Source organism: Botryllus schlosseri, chromosome 6, assembly GCF_051294905.1.
Source record: "Botryllus schlosseri isolate E-star chromosome 6, Bs_hap1, whole genome shotgun sequence".
Classification (NCBI taxonomy): Eukaryota; Metazoa; Chordata; class Ascidiacea; order Stolidobranchia; family Styelidae; genus Botryllus; species Botryllus schlosseri.
Genome location: NC_137241.1, coordinates 7,454,325 through 7,476,103, shown reverse-complemented (window position 1 = coordinate 7,476,103; position 21,779 = coordinate 7,454,325). Strand labels below are relative to the sequence as shown.

Here is a 21,779-nt window from a genome sequence, read left to right as displayed (position 1 = left end):
TCGTCAGCCCCCCCCCCAAACACAAAATAGTTGGTCCTGGGGCCCCCATCGGGTGATAAACCAAGGTTTTGGGGGACTTCACTCCCAGACCCCAATTAGGCTGTCCTCAATTTGCTGAAAGCCTGTTAGGTATCTACATTGGGTGTCCATTTAGTGAGGCAGCTATTCTCCCCTAGTCGCGCGAAGCGCGAAAAATTTCACTAATTAATGATTGAATTGGTCAATATCATCGGGAATTGCATGTAACTTGAGATTAATTTTTATCCTCTCTCTGCTCACGTAAACACATTTACCGGTCGAGCTGAGTGAGGTGCAATGTTCCCTCTAAGCTGCGCACGTACGCAGTGCTGACACGGTCTCCGCGCACAGAAAATCTACGTTGCGCACAACAAATCCGAAGGTATTACCTTTTTTTAGTCGTTACGCACTGTTGTTCAGGGGTTAGCGCAGTGAGTTGTTGAGTGTGCGCAGACTCATCAAAACTTAAAGTGAACATTGTGAAGTTTCTTGGAAACTGTAGGACCCGTTACTAATACTTAAACATATTCGGGCGGGCGAACCCGTTGGTATGACTTTGTTGCATGATGTTATTTCGTGACCCCCGTCTGCAATATCCAGAAATATAGAATCGCTCAACGGGGATATCGCCCAACAGGAATATCCCTGTCGCCCAATCGTACTAAACTAAAAGACGCACACGATTTCAGATTGGTATTTCTTCACTGACATATATTTTTTCCCTGCCTGATGGAATTCGTCTTCTGGGGTTCAGATTGCCAAGACATGAACATTCGGTGTCAGTCATTTAGGCGCCCATGGACAATTAAACCTATATATGTATTTTGCAGGCTATATGTAACGAAGTTTTCGGTGTTAATTTGCTCTGAATACTCATTAAGGATATGTCCTATCACCACATCATCTACTGCGAAGCCATTTTGCTCCAGCGCCCCCCATACCGCCCCCTGAGCCCAGCGCCCCCTATATCGCCCCATGAGCGTTTCCTCCCCCCTTCAAAATCGCCAGCGCCCCCTGGGGGGCGCTGGGGGCAAGGTTAAGAACCACTGGTGTAATCCATGTTCCAAATAAAGTCAACATAGAAAATTATGACCTAGCAATTAAAGTCACAAGAAATCACCAAACCTTCTTTGTTGCCATTGTCAACTTGAGCATTACATCAGTGGTTCCAAACGTGGGCGATTTTGAGAAACAAGGGGGCGAAAACACTAAAGGGGGTGACTGGGGGCGATAGGGGGTGAAAATGTTAGAACTTCATGTGAGATATAGTACCGATTGATCAAGAATTGAAAACTGATCTCTGGACCACAAATCTTCAGCCGATAAGAGAAGATCTTTTGCTGGCTCAACTCTTTGATACAAGCTCAACCTACCGGATATATATACATAAATATCCACCAATTGAAAAAATATTTATAAACGTTCAAAATTTCTTGCTCGAAGGTATCGTTGGTCCCCACACGGTGGATCGGAATGAACACGAGCGGGGCTGGGAACCTATGAGACATACGCTCAAAAACTTAAGTGTTCCAATTCTTCTTGCTGTGTAATATAATCTAAGCTACAGCGCCCCAAAAAAAGAATGTTTGGTAGCAACCGTCAAGAAAATAGCATACATATTACCTCAAATGTTTTCACGAAATTAAGTTTCGATTTAAGCACAGACTTACAAATTTGAAGGTACATACGCCTTGCCTGATGAAAACATACCTCTAACTATGGGCTCTGGGGGGCGAAGCCACTCACTCCCCCCCCCAGAAGTTTGGTTTAGCACCATGTGGGGGCCCAAGACCAACGTGTTTTTGGGGGTGGGCTGACGAAGTGCTTTTTCAGTCCTGAATTTATGGATGGCTAGGTATAGCTTATGTCAAGTGTTTTCGTGCGCCGCATTGTATCAGTAGTAGCCAGAGTAGACTACGCAGTAGTGGGGAATGAGCAAGGTAGACTCCGAAATGCTTCTTCTCTCGATATTGTCGAAGGGAATAGTAATATTCTAGTTAGCGTGGTCGGTTAAATCCACGGCCGTCGGCACGGGAGACTGTGAACGACTCGGGAGGGGGGGGGGGGGGTAGCACGTTTCTCTGTGCAAAGGAATTTTACCTCGTCTACCGTAACCTCGTCTCGTCTACCGTAAGTACCGTTAAATCACATAGATGCCACCTTGAACCAAATAAATTACCATCAAAACCCTCAAAATGTCACTCTCCAGCATCATACTTACAAGAAAAAGGTGGCATACTTTACCCTCCAGGTTAATTTCAATTTTCGAAAGTCCACCGGTCCGACTCAGGGTTGAGAACCACTGATTTAGACCACCATACTCGGTTTTAATATCCGGAAGAGTGAACACGTCGACGAGGTGGCCGAGTGGTTAAGGCGATGGACTGCTAATCCATTGTGCTCAGCACGCATGGGTTCGAATCCCATCCTCGTCGCTCGGGGAAGTGGCTAAGTGGTAGAGCGCACGCGTCACATGTGTGAGGTCCCGGGTTCAATCCCCGGCGTCTCCAATTTTGCCAAGTATTGCATTCTATGCCGATGAACCTGAGAAATACAGACACCGTTTTGCCGGTGACGGTGAAGCAATAAACTATGGCAGCTGGAGGTGACATCGATGGTTAGAATGTGGTGTCGCTAACGTCACATCGGGCATACTAAAAACAAGCGTTCGGTTCTGGCTCACTTCTGTAGCTTTTTCAAAGTACAAATGCAGAAATATAATCTAAATCAGACATGGCCAAAGTGCGGCCGCGGAGCTATTTTGAGCGGCCCGCGAAAAGTTGCTAGGAATTCAAAACGTAAAACCTACTTTTTAATGTTACTACGTGGACTAAATCCATAAGCTGAACTGATTCGAAAATTCGGTCACTTTCGAGCCTTTTCATTAACAGTTTGGCACCGTCTATTTTTCGGCATGCCGATACGAGAGAAAGGTATCGTAATCGGAACCGCGATGTATTCCGCTATCGTGCTGACGCCCGTGTTTCACCGATCATTATATTGTCACATCACTTTATGTCTGTGAATGCAAGATATGTATAACGATCGACCCAGATGTTACGTTAATCATCCAATACTGAAGTCAGGGGTAAACCCGTCTTTTTAGTAGTTAGTGCCGAGCAGGTCGTCATGTTTCAGGTGTATAATTTAAGTCGGTCTTATGACAAACACACGAAGACATGCACTTGGTTAAGGGAGAGCGAATTACAGAAGAACTAGAAGCTTAGTTCAACAACAGGACAATTTCGCCAAGCCGCACACTGCTCGTCAGGCAGCGACCAATGCAATAAGCTTTGCAGCATCCCAAAGTAATTTTAATGTCTTGCTAGAAAAACGCGCATGGGAGTTTAAAGACAGTTCAATATGTATGATGTGTAACAATGTTTCGAAATATGACGACAAATAAATATTATTTTTGGTAATTAACCGTCACTTTCTCAATCCCTAATATCATCACATTCACTGTGCAGCATTTATTAGCTATCAGCGTAATTCACTGCTTTCAATATAGAATCAAAATTAGTACGCTTGAGAATACTGCTAAATTTTTTGACTCAGCCCGCCAACGTATATTCTGCTTCTCATTCGGCCCACGGAGGAAAATATTTGCCCATCACTGTTCTAGAATCACAGTATAAGAATGATATTATTGAAAAATATGTCAAATATAGATAAAAACAATTGCCGAAGGCTCAGTATAGCAAATTTTCGCACTAGACGCGGTGACGAAGAAATTGAATAGCACAATGTTCTTTTCAGCAGTATGGAAAGCACACTATGGTAATATTAAAACGAACTTATCACGCTAGATCTGTGGGTCCTCGGTTATTAGCCGGAGACTATATCGACTCTTCTGGAGTATGAGATCGGAGAGTCAATATTGTCTGAGAATATTATGACCATTGTACCTCTCTGTGCGCATATAAAACTTTATCATTTCGTATCGCGCGATGTTTACAAAATCTACCGTCTCAGAAATAGCTATAACGTACCGCGAACCTGTAGTTGCATTTGAAAGGTCTTACAACACGCTCGGTAAGAATGATAAGCGGACTGCAACGCAAGTTTCTTAGATTTACGTGCTGCTTGGAACGTGGCATTTCGCCTATCACTAGGCAGGGACTCTCTTTTCAGGCGCGAGTGTTGAAATGATGAACTTGAATGGAGAATCGGAAACAGTATTTTTAGTCGATGTGTCATGATGTAGCGGACTTTTGTGGATTATATTCCCCATGACTATATATATCCAGTATTTACGAATTCGGATATATAGGCCTAAATACAAATGTTGGAATGGTGATGAGAGATATTTTACGGAAGAGAATTGATATACTTTTATCATTCCTATACAATGTTACTTGTGAAATATAAGCCCCTGTTTTGTTTCTATCCGACCAAGCCAAGAGCAAAAGGACTAGCAGGGTTGGGATGACTCGATTCATGATTTGTGAGAGCAACCAGTCATTCACTGATTGTACCTTTCACTGACCCCCCTTGTTACATCACACATAAATTGACTGAAAACGAAATGATGACAGCTTACGTTTGTGTACTGGCAGTAAAATAATCTAATGCAGTGGTTCTCAACCTTTTTTGTCTTCGCGGACCCCTTTCGGACCGTGGCGGGCCCCCGCGGACCCTCACGAAGTTTTAGTTCAAAATTAGCTTTATTATCGCGCAATCGTCATATGTCTTGTGCAAATAATAACTGTAGGCTTAGTGATAAACAGCAACAAAATGACTTTTCTTGAAAATAAGATCATACTATTCATGTAGAAATTGGGTTGACTTCTATCATTTCAAAGCGAATTCTTCAACTGCTTTTCTTGAAATACATGTACGTGGTCGAGTCTTGAAAATCCGCGCCTTCGATTTGATATGAACGAGTGCCGAAAATCCATTTCCACAAATATAGGTGGTGGCGAATGTAATAGTAACGCGTAACGCTTCCGTTGACACATTTGGGTATGTTCGCAACAAATATTGCACCAAAATAGACAAACAATTTGTTTAGTGAACATATAAACGTCAAGCCATTCGGTTGTTGTGAGCTCTGGAGTTTTACTAGTAATGAAGCGAAACTTCCTCGTGATTTTCCGAATTAAAAAAAAATACAAATTCGGTTATCAACTATATTGAAGCTTCGCGCACCCACTGAAAATGCTTCGCGGACCCCCGGTTGAGAACCACTGATCTAATAGCAACGTATCTCTGTTTCGTAGACGGTTCAGTGCTTACATGACGCATTGTCCACCTTAACTCGGCAAGCCGGTCAAAAATTAACGTCAAATTGCCATTGACCAAATAGAAAGTGTGACGTAGACCAATTTCACTGAGCCGTGAGATTTGCTCGTGTCCACACAATATAGGACACTATGGTGAAACGTTGTGTTACATGGATCCATTGATGTCGCCGTGGGAATACCAACCGAGAGCTAAAACACCATCAGTGATTGGGCATAAATTGTAAATAAATACCAGCGATATCAAAAGTCTTTGTCGCCTTCATATCGAATCCACAGCCACGCGATGTTGTCATTGAGAATTCGCTACAAAGGAATCCTATTGAATACAAATCACCCTGAAGAACGTTAGTAGCGATATGACGCAATCCATTATTTATTCTGGTCTAAGTTCCTTATTTGAGCCCTATTCATGTTGTTCAAAGGCTTCCTAGCGGAGGTTGTAAATATTGTGGGCTCAGAAGGATATATGATTTGGGGCTAGCGAGGTAGGGCTTTTTGCCCATGCATATTGTATATTCTTTTGTATGTTTCGAAGTATTGCGCGCGCGTTATGTGTATGATTCTAATAATTAAATTAACAAGACCGACGCATTGCCTTGCACAATTATGTCTAACCGCTCGTTATCTTATATGTGACAGGCCCACCATGCGTTGTCAGTGTGTGACCGAACTTCAAAATCTAATTGACGAAGAAACATCCACTTTTGCTACGGAACTTTCGGTTTTCAGTACATTCTACTTGACGCAATTGTTAAATTCGTCCCCAGCGCAAAATACTATATCATAGGGTGTTATTGTGACCGTGGCCTAACAGGCATCAGGCGACTTCGTTGTCCCTTGAGACCCTCACGCCTCGGTATTCATGCCAATTTACCTTGAATTGCTCGAGTCTGCAAGAATTTCGTTAGTCCCACTATAAGTATATTAGCGCAAGAGAATTTTCTCTAGGGCAGCCACTTATAAGATTGTTAATTACTAAAATACGAGGAACAGCATCTGAAGTGGTATTGTTGTAGTTAAAGGCGCGAAGAGCTCAGTCATAAGTGCGCGCTCGTACAAAGTTCATAGGAGTAGGATATAACCGGGATAAAGTTAGTTACTCGACCCTTGATCCTTATGTAAAGACGAATGATGAATTAGTAGTCAGAACGCAAATGATGCTCAAGGAGGGGCTCATCCCATTTCGCAAAATCATGCATGTAATGATGCAAAAAGAACGACAGCTGTGCTGGTTTATAAATAGGTCATTTCGCATCCATTTTGAAGTGCGAGTTTATTGCGGCACCTGAAGATTATCACAGACACGATGTTGAACGAACGACTTATATACCGTGTAGTGATCGACTGCAGGTTTCATAACATGCTGGTGGGCACTTTTCATACCCACTGACCGAGAGCGGTATATTGGGGATATCAAAGCTCCATTGAACTTTTATCACTTGTAATTCTTCGAAAGCGTAATATTTTACTGGGGTGAGCAGTTCATATTTGTGCGCTCGCAAAAACACTTGCTGTTTTGTTACATGTCGACAAGGTAAAACACAAGTGCAGCACATTCGGTTTGCTTTGAGAATTCTAGTTTGGGCAATGAACATGTAGTATACGCGGGATCGCCGAATTGATTTCAATTTGATCGCATTTTTTTCATAGGAAAAAAATTTCATACAGCAATATAATGGCATACACTGGATTCGAGCCGATCAGTTTAATAATGCCCACGCCGTTGGATGTGGAGCTGACCGAAAAACTTATGGAAGAAGTGCGGTCCATAGGGGTTTGTGACTCGGAGAAGACGAGGGATTTGAAAGCAGCGGTTCTGAAAAAATTGGATCAGCTGGCGAAAGATTTCGTGGAGAAAATATCCTCAGAAATGGTTCGTTCGTTGAATATTTTTCGGAGAATCAAGCAGGCAAGAGTAACTAACTCAAAATCAGATTATTTTTATTATCATGAGTATATGCCGCGGTGCGACATATTTCAACTTTGCAGAAAGATGCGTCGTCCCAGCATCAGGAAAACCAAAATTTAGAAACGTGTGTTTTACTGATTTCATAATTTTAAGGATGTCAATGCGGTTTGAGCAGCTTAAAGCCTGTGAAATAGTATTTTTACATATATATATATACTGTGACGGGATGGAGTATTTCAGGTGTCAAACAGACACATAGTTGTCATCAATTATAAAGGCTAGAACGGGGCACTAGGTTTTTGTGTAATTGTGTAGACCATGGCTAACTAAGACTTCGTTGGCCAGAAGTGGACCTGTCAAAGCGATTCGGTTCCGATTCATGTTTTGAATCCAGTCGACTACTCGGTTGTTTATGGAGTAATATATATAGTTAGGTTTATATTTAAACAAATGATGTTTTAAAAAATGCCTTTAAAAATTGTTCTTTTTTTTTTCAATGTTCTATAATTATGCCATAATTGTGTAAATTCCTTCGTAAAACACGTAGTGTAAGTAGCTTGTGGACAGTTTGCGCACGCTATAGTCGACATATACAATATAGAATGGTTGAAACGCTGGAAATCGTCGTCGGTTAACAGTTGTAACAGTTATAGCAGACGAAGATATTGATCATTGGTACGGAACAGTGTTGGGATGACTCGAGTCACCATTTTCGTATGACTTGACTAGACTCGAGTCACTTTGCTAAAATGACTTGACTTGACTTGACTCGACGTATCAGAAGTGTGGATTGACTCGTGACTCGGAGCAAAATTCACGAGTATATTTCAAGTCATCAAGTAATCGGTGTCGATAAAAATCACTCTATCTTGTATATGTTCGGATTGTTCGCGAAACGCTGATGCAAGCCGTGGGAGCGACCAATTAATTCAACGATCGTGCGGTTTACTGAGCCTCCATTGCTCTCTCACAAATAACTTGACCGCAAACGAAGTGATCGAAGCTTACAGCTTACGTTGTCGTAAACTAGTATAGTAAAGTAAATTAATAGCAAATTTTGTATATTTCTGTTCCATGTTCTTACCTTAACAAAACCTCTTGTTTTATTGAAATTGAACTCAACCATTGGCGCAGGCTCTAATTGTATCATATCAATTTGTAAATAGGTAATGTATTGCATCTTATCAATTCGTTTCTCTATTCCCTATTTTGTCAGGCTATGCAATTACTTACATAGTTTAGCAGTTCTACGTATATGTGAGCGATACAACGCCTTCTTGCGTGCACATTTTACTCTATATTAGTTCATAGGTTCATAATCAATGACCACTCAATCTGTATTCAAGACAGCTAGCAAAATGCAATGACCTAATCATGCCTCATACTTCGAAAAGGCAACTGGACTTGAATTGTGACTTGACTCGTGACTAGACTTGACTTAACTCGACTTGACTCGAGTCACCTCCAAAAATCGAGTGACTTGACTTGACTCGAGTCACCTTTGAAAATCGATTGACTCGACTTGACTCGAGTCAAAAGGTGCAATGACTCGAAATGACTCGTGACACGAAGGTAGTGACTTGATCCCAACACTGGTACGGAATGGGTGTTCTGGTGATGATGATCGCCCACCGTGAAAATGCTGCATAATGATGTAATCCTGGTTATAGATACTTTTTATCCGTTTCTGACAGTGGTCGGTAGCCTTTTTCGTCAAAAGAGCCATATTTACCCTATATTTAGAATTGTCGGTGTCAATCCACTGTTACGTTGCAATTAAACATTAGATACGTCATGGTAAAAAAAAAACAAGGGGCATGTTTTAGACTGGTTTGTTTTAAATTGATTGTTGTTGTGTCAAATGCAACCCTAGTATACGAAGGAATTTGTTAACCATATTTCGGCCTATAGTGCTTCGTCACAATGTCAGCGTTACAATGTTACATCTCTTCGATGCCATAATAAAGCGAATCGAGGTTTCAGAGCTCCCGTGGTCGGAAGTAAGTGTCAATACGACTATTCCTGACAATAAAACAAGAAACGTATAGTGTCTGTACTCGAAAAAACTCCTACTATAGTCGACTCGAATAATTACAATCAAAACTCGACTCAGAATCGAGTAGCTTCCAGCCCTAATTATTAGGTGCAATGCTATATTCCAGAGTAGTAAAATTAAATGTACATGGATCGCCACGTTCCGATACTTGATATGATGCACATGAACAACATTCAGAGCTATAGTAGGTTTAGCCTAGAAAACAGTTCTGAAATTCGAGTATTGTGGACTTTGTATGAAACGTTAGAAATAGAGGTCGACCGATATTGATTTTTGCAGGTTGATACCGATTATCGGCACACTCACAAAACCGATATTAATACGGAAGGAGCAGATAACCATTTCGCGAAAAAATATTATATATCAGGCAAGATGACACTTATACAGTACATGTCACAGAAAGCTGAACAACAGACGAGAAAACTGAAATGAATAAGAATTATTGCTTAATTGTGCACATTCTTTTAAATTTGGGATAACCCAAAAGCAAAACGTGATACATAATTGCAGATCAGTACAGTAGAGGTGGATTGCAACGAAGGAAGCATAATTTCTCCGCATGTTCATCCTGTCAAACTCGTCCTGCAAGGGTAAATCCGTCACGTATCGCCCTTTGCGTCGTCGATTTCTTGAGATTGAGAACACGAAATTTCCGGTATTTTTGAATTTTCTTCTATATAAAATATCGGCCGCGATATCAGCCTGCATAGGCCGATATCAATAGTCGGAAAGGTCCAGATATCGGCCTCGATAATACCAAACTCCGTTACTGAGCAGCATTGGATGCAGATTTTGGGGAGTTCCAGGACCACGAGGAAATTAAAATTGATATTTTCGCAATCAGTACCGCGGTAGCCTTCGATTGATACCAATTTTATCAATTTTCGCGCTCGGCAAGTCGGTCAAAAATTGCCGTCAAATTGCCTTGCCAAATGGAAAGCATGACGTGGACCATTTGCGGTAAGCTGTGAGATTTGCTTGTGTCCACACCATATAGGACACTATGCTCACAGCGCATCGAAAGTCATGCATGGGCTCAACAAATCGGTTTCGTTTCTTCGACTTGATAGTCATCAGGGAGGAAAATCCTTGCTCGCAAAGGACGTACCTTACCATGGCGACGACATCTTCATAATACTCAAAATCAACCCCACCTGGACTAACAACTCAAAATCTACTCGCGTACCACCTGGAAGGCCCCCGCGTACCACTAGTGGTACGCGTACCACAGGTTGGGAACCAATGTGTTAAAACGAACGAAGTATTGTTTATTGTGTCACAACCATAACCGAACGATAGGAAGTGAGAACCTGTGTCCAAATTAAACGTAGAACTGCCCGAATCGACATGAGCGTTTTACATATGATTATTACTTTTGTTTCGTTCCCGAGCATTTTCGCCAAATAAAGCGGTTGTCCGGGTTATCCGATGTCCGAATTAAGCGTATTCGACGGTATAGGTGTAGCTCGTCTAACATCTGACTCACAGGACAAGGGCCATTTTAGTTGGAGGTAAAGGCTCGAACCGTGTATGATGAAATGACCCAAGACCCATGTTGACCATCACGCCAGCGGTGCATCTCGCATGATATCAATACAACTGTTTCCTGGTGTCCCGATCAGCGGTCAAAATGGAAGCGCGAATATCTCCTCAATTTTAAAAATTACACCGATTTTCGCGCAAGCGCAACAATATATTTTATCAAAGTGATTAAAGACATTAAACCTGAAATTGTCCTAATTCTTTGGTTAATTCGAATCATTTTCACGACGAGTGTGGTATAAGTCGGACTGTTGGGTCAGCTCCATTTGACCTCTGCTCATACGATCATCCTGTCAGGTCAGACAATGCAGACTTGGGTATAGGAATACTTTGGCGCGCCGTATTCCAAGCTGTAAAATTGAATCGCAGTCACTTTTGAGTTTACTACTCCCGGTATATCGGATGTTGTATATCTCGAGACACAGAAACGATAGGAAAAACTTTCTTCATCTACAAAGTTAAAACAAAAGTACAAAAGTAATTGCCCTCCCCTTAACCCTCAAATAAATAGATTTGTGACATTTAGGGCAGGGCTAGAGAAATCCCGGAGGAATGTCACCTGAAAGTCCTATCATCTGGATTGCATGGGCTTGGATTGCCCACCAACAAGCCGGACATTGATGTATTGTTCGTCGGGTCTCGACTCGTTAACAGGCTGTGTTTTTTCCACGATTTCTACAACATGCTCAAGGAGAAAGGAGGAGTGAAAGAATGTAGCGTGAGAGTTTTTACTAATTTCACCCCTAACGGTGTGACTAATTTTTTGTGACTTAAAGGCTGCACCGAACGCTTCTGTTCCTGTCATAAGAGCTACTGTTGATAATGTTGAGGTGAGCGATTAATTTGTTCGGAGTTATGGAACTGTTTAGAATGGTTCGAATACCTTTACAATACCTTGTTTCGTGTTTTTTAATATAATCCGGTATAGTCAACCATTTTAACCATGTTCTCGCTACTGTTTTAGATTGATATTGTGTATGCCGAGTTTCCTACGAAAGACACCATTCCCGACACGTTGGAACTGAGAGACGACAATATGTTGATAGGGTTGGACGTGGAGAGCGTACGAAGTTTGAGCTGGTGTCGCGCAAACGAAGAGATTCTACACCTTGTTCCGGACGAGGATAACTTTAGGAACACTCTCCGTGCGATACTTGCGTGGGCAAAAAGTGTGTGGTTTGTGTCTAGGGCTAGACAAAATAGACTAGGCCAATGTTCCCTCTAATTTTTCACGAGTCTGCGCAAATACGCCAACGAACTGCGCAGGCCTTTGGACAACAGTACGCAACCAGGCCCTCCAAAGGGTGGTAAAGCGAACTTCTGGGGGCCTCTCTGGTTTTCCGCTTTTTTCCGGTAGTTATCATCTGCATTAGGTGCCCGTTTAGTGGCTGTGTCGCCTAAACGCGCGAAGCGCGAAAAATTTATATAATTCATGAATGAATCGGTCAATATGATCGGGAATTGCATATATAGTGCTATCAATTTTTATCCTCTCTCTGCTCACATAATCAGATTTACCGATGAAGCTGATCGAGTGAGGTGTGTTGGAATATAGGCCCTCTAAATAATAATAAAACATCTTCTGGCGTACCCGTTGGTATAATGACTTCGTTACATGATGCTATTTCGTGACCTCCTATCTGCTATGTCAAAAGATATTGAAATCGCCCAAACGTACTAAACTAAAAGACGTACACGATTTCAAATTGGTATTTCTTTACTGGCAAATAACGGTCCCTCGACATGGCATTTGTCTTGTTGTGGGACTCGGATCGCCTGGACAGAAATATTCGGCGCCAGCCATTTGGGCGTCTATGGACAATTAAACATATATGCATATATATCGAAGTTTTCGGTAACCACACAAGGACAGTCCTTTTCGGTCAAGGTTTTCTCGCTGTTGATCGTTCTGGTGCACTTCTCGGAGTCGCATGTTACATTGCCTATAACTTCATATGTCTTGGCGCGTCGTGGTACGGTAATGGCCGACGCCCAAAGGCCCATTTCTACAAATCATGCGTATTTTTTTGTTGGGAAAGGGTACTCAATAATCATGATATTTGACTATTAGAAATCGCGCATGGCGCGAAAAAATTTATTCAAAAATTACAAAAAAATACACCATGATTTCCGTTAATTCAAGAAATAATTGTGGGCCTCCTTCGAGCTCGGCCCCTCCAATTGAGGGGTTGGGGTGCGGCAGTTACGGTCCTGGTGAGTAAATCTTACGCAACGTTCATGCCAAGCGGAGAAAACTACTCGTTAGTTTCCGCAGATTAACTTCGAGCTAGCCCATTGTTATTTACAACTTTGTCAAACCATGTTAATTCGCCATTCCCGGAAAATTATGCTTTATTGAAATGATGTCAGTATCGCTCACGCGTACAAGACCATACTAAAAAACATCTCTTTTTTGAGGCGCACGTGATTGGAAATTCTTATTTCTTCACGGAGCGCAATATTTACCTTTGCGGGCCGCAATTGTACCTCGGTTTCAGACTTCAGTGATAACACGATTTGCCCAGCTGGCAATGTTACCTCTAATTTTACACGAGTCTGCGCACCTGCGTGGTCCATTGGACAACAGTGCGCAACGACTAAAAAAACATCACTTCGGATTTTTTGTGCTCAGCTTAGATTTTCTGTGCGCAGAGACCATTTCAGCACTGCGCATTTGCGCACGTGCGCAGCTTAGAGGGAACATTGGACAAGGCGTACCTATACCTGAGTGATTCGATCCTGAATAGAGTATTAAGCTTCGCGTCGAAGCGAGTATAACTTAATTAGATGTCATGTGTGTGTATATGGATACTGTGACAAGTTAAAATAGATATCTTTTATGCGACCATAATACTGATGTCTTGCATAATGAGAATTTGGTATGCTTCGACGATACCTATCTCATTGCATTTTGTGACAATGCAGCGGGTTGATCACTTCACGTAAATGTCGTTTCTACTAACGTGCATAGAGGCTATTACAGTTTTTGGATGCTGGGATTTGAGCAATACAAGTTTCCATAGTCTTTTACTTTGGAAAAAAGTGCCGAGGCGTCTCACTGCTAGAGTCGAATAGTCACAATTAGGCCTCACGTCACTTACATATAGCTTGACTTGTATCCGAGTCTTGGGCACGATTAAAATTGGGAGAAGTGAAAATTTAAGAGAGGGGATATTCTACAATAGGACATGGCGTCATTGTTACAATATGTAGTAGTAAAAAGAAGCAATCCCTCAATGCCAATGCCGAATACAAAAACTAAGGTGTTCTGCTTGTATATCAGGGATGGGCAACTCTGAAACACTGAGGTTTGCCTTGCATACACGTCTGGTAAAAATGCCTGAAAATTGAAATGATCACTGTACAAAATGTTAGATGCGTTGGAATAGGCCGAAATTATGCCAGGTATATGGTGTATGGTAGAAATACGACGTGTGTCAATCAATTATCGCTCCAGATGTATTAATAGAGATACGTGCGCCTACAGTAGAATCGCCTGTCTTGACAAAAACCGATTCAAAAGTACATAATAAATAATTTGGAAATGGAAAACATGCGATGTGTCATCCCCTTTGCTTCTGCGTGATACAGTGCGCCTTTTTTACAATTGTGGATGTGTGCTTACTATAGGACGTTTGCTAAATCTTGAAAAAACTACATTAACCAAAAGCTCACACCTGTTAAAGCTTGTTCGTTTGAAATATCAGGACGACATATATACAGCAGATCCTTTGGATTTCTGGGAGGCGACTCGTGTACGATATTAGTGGCGAAGATCTGTCAGCTACATCCTCACGCTCTCCCCTCTACTTTGATTAAAGCGTTTTTCCAGGTCTTTTCCGAATGGTATGGCATATGACGTTCTGTTGATTGTGGGATTCATCAAACCGCTTCTGTTTTATAGGAAATGGTCATGGCAATTCCCGGTGCTTCTTAAACCATTTACTGAAAGTTTGGCATTAGACAAGCAGACGTGGGATCCCAGGCGTAATCCGATAGACGAAGACGACCTGATGCCCATTATCTCTCCAATTCATCCTCGCATTAATTCCACATACAATGTGACGAAGTCGTCACTAAAAATCATAAAGAAGGCAGGTTCATGTACTCATGTATCTATGGCTGCATTTAAAACAAAAATTACATTTTATTTTTGTCTTATTTCAGTCATGACTTCACGAATAATCAATTGTGGCGTCACAATGGATTGACGTTGCCAATTGAAAATATAGGTCCAATACGGCTCCTTCGATGAAAAGGGTTGTCGACCCTTGTCTTAAAAGGACCAAAATTAGATATGAGCAGGATTAGCCTACATCGTTATGCAGCATTTTTCATAATCCCCAGAACATCCTCTTCGTTCCAACATATAATAACCTGCTACAATTATTGATCCGACGACGATTTCACGGGTTCCAACCATATCATATCATATATGTTGACTATATCTGGTGCATTCGTCTGAGGACTCATAGCACATGTTTTTTTTTAAAGTAATTGTACAATTATGGCAAAATTGCACATTTTAGAAAAAATAATTTAATGGCATTTGCACAAAACACTGTTCAGAACATGTTTTGAACGAAGCGTTTTAAAACAAACCTCTTGTTTCAAATACAACCCTACATGTATCGAAAATTAGGTTTTAATGAATTTTAACATCACATTGCCAGGAATTTACCGATGGTTATCATGCTGTCTCGGAAGTGCATAATGACACGGCATGCTGGTCGAAATTATTCGAGGAATTCAATTTTTTCGACGAATTCCGACATTTCGTGGTCGTTACAGCAGGTGCCGCGGACGATGAACGATTTAGAAGATGGTCTGCTGTAATTCATACCTCTGAGTGCTCGACAACGCCGTGTTCATTTCTTTGTAGGATAGGCCTGGTGCAGAGCAAGATACGGGAGTTGGTATACTTTCTGGAATCTTGTAATAGTATAAGTTTTATTCGGGTAAATACTGAACACTTCTCACCGGTTAGCCAAACGTATGTAACATGTTTAGCTAATTTGCATAAGTCACAGATATCTAATTCACATCTTTCTATCAGAGATAAGTATGTTCGGAGGTGGTTTCTCGGATTTGAGACTTTAAGAACGTTTCACGAGAAAGAACTCAAATCGCATATGGAGGTAAGACTAAGTTTGGTTCATGGTGACAAATTAAATCAGCAATCTCTGCTTTAGGTAATCGTGGTATACGAATTGAGTCAGGTCCAGAGATGAGCATTGATTGGGATTATAATTTGAAAAAAACGGATTTGTGAGATTTTGTCGGATTTGGATTGGATTGGCCGATTTTCTGGGAGATTGATATATCGTGTGGTGAATGGCGACAAACGTTATTCAGATCAGTTATAAATGTACTTATGGTACACTACACTATGGTACACTCGGTGCACTTGGTACACTCGGTGAACATGAGATGTGCAGCCCTATGCTAAGTTATCTCAAATCAAAAGAACTGTTGGTTGTGAAAGAAAAATTTCCAATTCCTCCCGTGCATAAATTAGCATTTTTACTGAATTTCAAGTTAGATTCGGATTAGGATTTGAAATGAATTTGAATATACAAAAGTTCTGGATTATGATTTGGATTAGGATTTGAGGTTTCGTATTTGGATTAGATTGAGACTTAGAAATTCCAAATCCGCTCATCTCTGGTCAGGTCGTTCAACTGTTTTGGATGACCTGGGATAAAATCGCACTGTCTTCCGCCGTATAGCTCTGTAGGCTGTTATTTTAGAATAAAGCTTCGAATAATATAATTACTCGACTCTGGTGTACATGGATTGACAGTGTACAACAAGGTGACAAAACATGTAGTTACATTTTTTGGATGACTGTGTGAGAAAGAACCTGAAATAATCATACTAATAAATCTCATTCCGCAAACGTAACATATTTGGACAATTCCATATTACTCATTCATACTAGCTAACCTATAAGCGTGCGGTGTAGCCTATATTATTAGTATACTCATTGCAGTTGAAGAAAGGCGAATTTGAAATCGTGTGCGTGTCACGAAAGTAGATTTGATTTTAGTTTGGTCTGGTCGCCATCAGGGCTGTGGATTCGGTAAATTTTACCACCGACTCCAACTCCGACTCCGACTCCACACATTTTCAATGGACCGACTCCGACTCCTGAGTCTTTCAGCGTACCGGCTCCGACTCCGACTCCAGAGTCTTTAAACCTACTGGCTCCGACTCCGACTCCAGAGTCTTCAAACCTACTGACTCCGACTCCGACTCCAACCTTGACTCCAACAGTATTACCAATATACTTCGAAAATCATATGCCACAGTGACGGTTAAATTACTATCATATAACCATTAAACATATGCAAACATATGATGAACGATGGCATGCAAAATTGTTTCATTGTGACACAGCTCGAATTATTCACCATGCATGAAAGATTGCCTTTCTAAATATCCTTCCTTTTTCATATGTTATCAGTTTTTTATAACATGGACTCTCTAATAACCTTATATGTATGAATCATTAAAAAACGACATATATCCCATACTGCATAATTGAAATGTAGGTGAAACAATCGAATTGTTGCTCTTGTGTATGAGTCAGCAACTATAATACAGAGATGCATCTTACTTATTTTCTCATTACACACTGTACTGATTAGAAGCACACACACTCTCACTACTAATAGACATTGGTCATAAACGAAATTCAGAAAGTAGGCAAATAGCATATGTCTAGTCTACGTGCTCTTAGTCAAGTATTCAAGGACTAGGACTTGCAGTCCTTCTCAATCATTTGTTCGACCCAAGCAGTTAACCTACACTACAATTATTTATAATTTTGTCAAGTGGGAAGGAGCGTTTGGTTATATTTACATCAATTTTACAACCAGACAATGTATTTGCTCTGTCACAATATCGTGGTATAATTCCAAAAATTGCATTAATTTGTGAAAGATTGCTTCTTTCTTCCTCTATGAAACTGAATTGTAATTTGCAAATATTGTCAAATTCTATCTATGTAAGGCGTGGCCAACCTTTTCGGCCAAAAGGCCACATGAGATTTACGAAACATTGTGCGGGCAACTTGAATGTTAATAACCTTTATTTAGTCGTCCTATATTAGGTAACATTGAAAACAAGACTGATACGACTACGCTTTAAAATTGATAACAAATATGTCATGAAAACTCCGTGTGTAACTGTACAATGCGCAGTCATGCCCTGGTCGCTCTAAGCACGAATTTTTTTAGAAAGATAATGAATGAATTCGATCAGTAAATATATTACTTGCAGATATTGGAGGTCGCCTCTGTGTAGCAATGGGCTCGTTTCGCAAGGACAGGATTATTTGGCGTTTTAAACATAGCAATATCGACGGTTTCGGTGAACATGCCTCTGTCATTTTGTGAAAATGTTTCATCGCCGACGATCTCGCTGCGAGCGTACAAGCGAAGTCGCATGTTGGACGACACGTTATCTCCTAATTGCGAGTATAGTTGGACTCAATTCTGTAAATTACGCGTATTTATAATTTCCAAGAGCGGTTCCAATACTAAATGCAAGAAATGTGACAAAAAATCATGCGAAGTGCTAAGAAAAATTTCAAATCAAATAAATCTGCTACGGAATATTCTACTTTATGGTTATATGTGAAGATCTGCGATGGATGTGGCATCTGGCTGGGCCCTGGGTACGCCAATGCATCGAAAATGATGCTTTAGTCATCATCAAATTTCGCGGTCAGGCTAATCAAATTTTGGTTGGCCTTGCAATTTTACTTGATGTTATATCTAATTTCGAGAATTACCTCGCAGGCCACACAAAACCTTCTCGCGGACTACATTTGGCCTGCGGGGCACGGTTCGGCCGCCCCTGATCTGTATCGTTACAAATAACAGTGATTGGTGGTACTGAAAAATCCTAATATAGTTATTATTAGAAATTCAAAGATACCTTTGAAAGCAATTGTTTTCATGATACAGAAGTAAGAGTAGGAGTCGAAGTCACGGTCATTTTCACAAACTTCGGCTCCGACTCCAGTCAGTATTTTCCCCACGACTCCGACTCCGACTACGACTCCAGCCACTACAGTTTTCACTACTCCGACTCCGACTCCGACTCCATCAAGCGAAAATTAGCCAAACTTCGACACCGACTCCACCGACTCCGACTCCGACTCCACAGCCCTGGTCGCCACACGTGTGAGCGATTTCACTATATTTTGATTAGCGACAATCTTAACCGCTTTACCGCGATAATTTCTAACTTCCCGGACAAACCTAATGTCTGAAAAATAGCTCCATGACATCAAACCTGCCTGTGTAATACAGGGGTGGGCACATTTTCACGCTACAGTCGTATGCAGTAACGAAAGTTTCTGCGCGTGTCAAACATTGGCAACCAGAGAATATCACGCGAAGCGCGCAGAAATTGTTTGCACGAATTTCAGCAAGATTTACGTCCACTAAAGGATGGCTCTGAAGGGGTCGTGACCCATACTAAGAGCCATTGCCATACAAGGTACCGACCCAAAGTGGCGTTCATATGTGGTTTACATCGATTTGACGGGATCACAGTCACCATCGATCATAAGATCATTTCCGTCTACTCGATTATGGTTACAAATACAACTATACTTACCTTGACTGAATAGAATAGCTTCGTACATGCGTTTCGAAACTATGCGTCGATAAAAATGGAAATTCCACATCAGCATTACAAGATCAGGACAGTTGGGCTTGCCAGGAGCAATAAATTTTATACGGAAGACATGAAGCTCGAAGCGGTGTACGCAGATGGACAAGAGGTGGAAGTTATGAAAGAAGAAAAAGCAAATTTCGCAACGCATATACCAGTGCTTATCAACCGGGTTCCCGTTACGCCCGACCAAGGGAGCCGCGAGATAACGAGGTAATGAGAGTGGCCGTCAACATATGACAAAACTTATGGGCATCACAATTTTGAATAGCATTTGGGAAGGTGATCACCAAAAACGTCAGCAATAAATACTCTTCGAATGATGACATATGTGATAGTCGACAGGATCAGTATTTGGGCTTGAACTCAACAGTGGTATGACCGAGTGGATGGCTTTTTAAGTCTCCGCCTTCCAGATCTCATAGTAACGGGCGCCAAAAACTAGTTATCTACTTCATAGAGTGCCGCGAGGTACGGTAGAAACCACTTGCTTATAATTTCAAATACAGCGGCTTGATGTATAGCCGAATGGTTACCAGTTATTCGGCAATGGTTAATTTGGCACTTGGCTGCTCCACATCCCAACCCTATCCTACCCTAAGTCCCTAACCCTAGTCCTAATCTAATCCTTTACCCCTGACCTCAATACAATAATATATGCATATACCAAGAAGGCTGCAACGCGTGTCGACATGCCGACTTCACGCTCATATTCAGGGAAACATTCGCTTTCAGACGCATTGATGCCATATTTTTATGCATCGCTTTCACAATATTAATAGTTTCATTTCGAATTCCGAGTTCATCTATTGCAGAATTCACCTGTAACCATGTCGAACCTCATCTGTGTCTAGTTCAGTAAAGACGACTCGCCAACGCGATGACTGCGCCCTACCGATCCCACCGAAGGTTCGGAAGACTGAGTGAGCTTGAAATCAACAACAGGACACTGCACATTAAGCGAAATATCCAATCAAGTTGCGCTCTTTTCCTTGCGAATCGTACTATATTGAACCGTTTCACTATTTGACAGGTTTATGTGGCAATTTGGAAACAAATAAAATATCGCAATAATCTTGAAGTCTTTATTTGAACAATCAAACATTTAAAATTAAGTTTTGTATTACAGAACAGTGGCAATAAATTTTGCATACTATATTGACAATGCACTGGTCTACACGTTTTTTGTGCCAGAACTTCTTTGGGTCAACTATACCTAATTCAGGTGTGCTGAATACGAATCTGACGTTAATTTTGCTCCATCACGTCACGTTTTCGAGATATTATATATGTTGAATATTTCTACTTTTTCGAGGTACTCAAGTAGATTTTGGCTACTTGCAGTACTTACTGAAGTGTTAATGTTTTACAACTACTTCAACATCTACCTGAACAGTATTCTGGATAAACTAATTACTTTTGAAATTTGGTTTTTGTAAAGTAGAAAGTAGTTCAGGGATAATGTTACAACACTACCATGAGTTAAATTTTCATAAGAAACGTGTAAAATAGCCTCTGAATCACGGTAACTGAGTATATTTTTTCGAAGATTCTACCCATGGGTGGTGTCATTATACTCATTTTGCGTTATATGCGGCGATACATCTAGCGATTTCGTATGTAGACACCTCCGACTAATTGTTCAAAGTATGCGACCTCCCTCCCCCGACCAAATATGCTTCGATATTCACTGACTTTTAGTAATTCTCAGACCTTTCATTTCGTCCTCCACTTGAAGTAGTTTTGATATGTCTTAGAAATGACTACTTCTACTTGTAATTGAGTAGAAATGTTAGGCGTTAATTGTTCTACTTAAGTAGTAACGCTGATCAGTTCAACCGACTCTAGTTCATAGCAAAATATACGGCAAATCAAAATCCATCAAAAATGTGAAGCTTTTAGTATTTAGAACTGGCGTTTAATCATGCAAAACACAAACAAAAACTCTCGAAATTAACCGATACTAATCCCTGGCTCTGTTCGAGCATAGAACACGTGGTATTTGGTGTAGGCCACAGAATGACCTGTGTCGAGAGGGATCGACTGTCCTAGAACCGAGGCATATTTATTTCTATTATGAAGTAACACGCTGTTCAGGTTTCATGTTGAGCTGTCAATAAGCAGTCTCCATTCATCTGGTTGTCTATAATAGACAATGCAAAAGAAGCCCGGCAATAAACCGAATGAAACACAGTTCAGAAACATCTTTCCATGATTCCGATGAAATGTGACAAGATATGGAAACTGGAGAAGGAGAATTAGCATGATAAGTACAGGTGGAGATTAATGATGATAAATTCTTTCAAGTCATCATGATAAG

At 41.0% G+C, this 21,779-nt stretch overlaps 1 protein-coding gene and 1 non-coding gene across 2 annotated transcripts; both read left to right on the top strand.

Moving 5' to 3' along the window:
* The first annotated feature begins 2,371 nt into the window (after positions 1-2,371).
* Positions 2,372-2,453, top strand: Trnas-gcu (transfer RNA serine (anticodon GCU)). Its single transcript has one exon. It is a non-coding gene; the product is annotated as a tRNA-Ser (tRNA).
* A 3,223-nt stretch (positions 2,454-5,676) lies between these two features.
* Positions 5,677-20,540, top strand: LOC145440768 (poly(A) polymerase type 3-like). Its single transcript, XM_080318512.1, has 12 exons — positions 5,677-5,749; positions 6,915-7,137; positions 11,298-11,489; positions 11,548-11,601; positions 11,736-11,940; positions 14,479-14,617; positions 14,676-14,865; positions 15,445-15,596; positions 15,654-15,764; positions 15,828-15,909; positions 19,476-19,672; positions 20,314-20,540. Exons 2-12 carry the CDS (start codon positions 6,940-6,942, stop codon positions 20,384-20,386), a joined length of 1,593 nt encoding a protein of 530 aa, XP_080174638.1. The 5' UTR covers positions 5,677-5,749; positions 6,915-6,939; the 3' UTR covers positions 20,387-20,540.
* Positions 20,541-21,779: the final 1,239 nt, after the last annotated feature.

Bases quoted from the DNA above. Each gene is read 5' to 3' on its own strand.
- LOC145440768 (XM_080318512.1), top strand. From the start codon at position 6,940: ATGGCATACACTGGATTCGAGCCGATCAGTTTAATAATGCCCACGCCG. The intron at 11,490-11,547 runs GTGAGAGTTTTT...TGTGACTTAAAG, and splicing joins GAGGAGTGAAAGAATGTAGC to GCTGCACCGAACGCTTCTGT. The intron at 15,910-19,475 runs GTAAGACTAAGT...ATTCCACATCAG, and splicing joins AACTCAAATCGCATATGGAG to CATTACAAGATCAGGACAGT.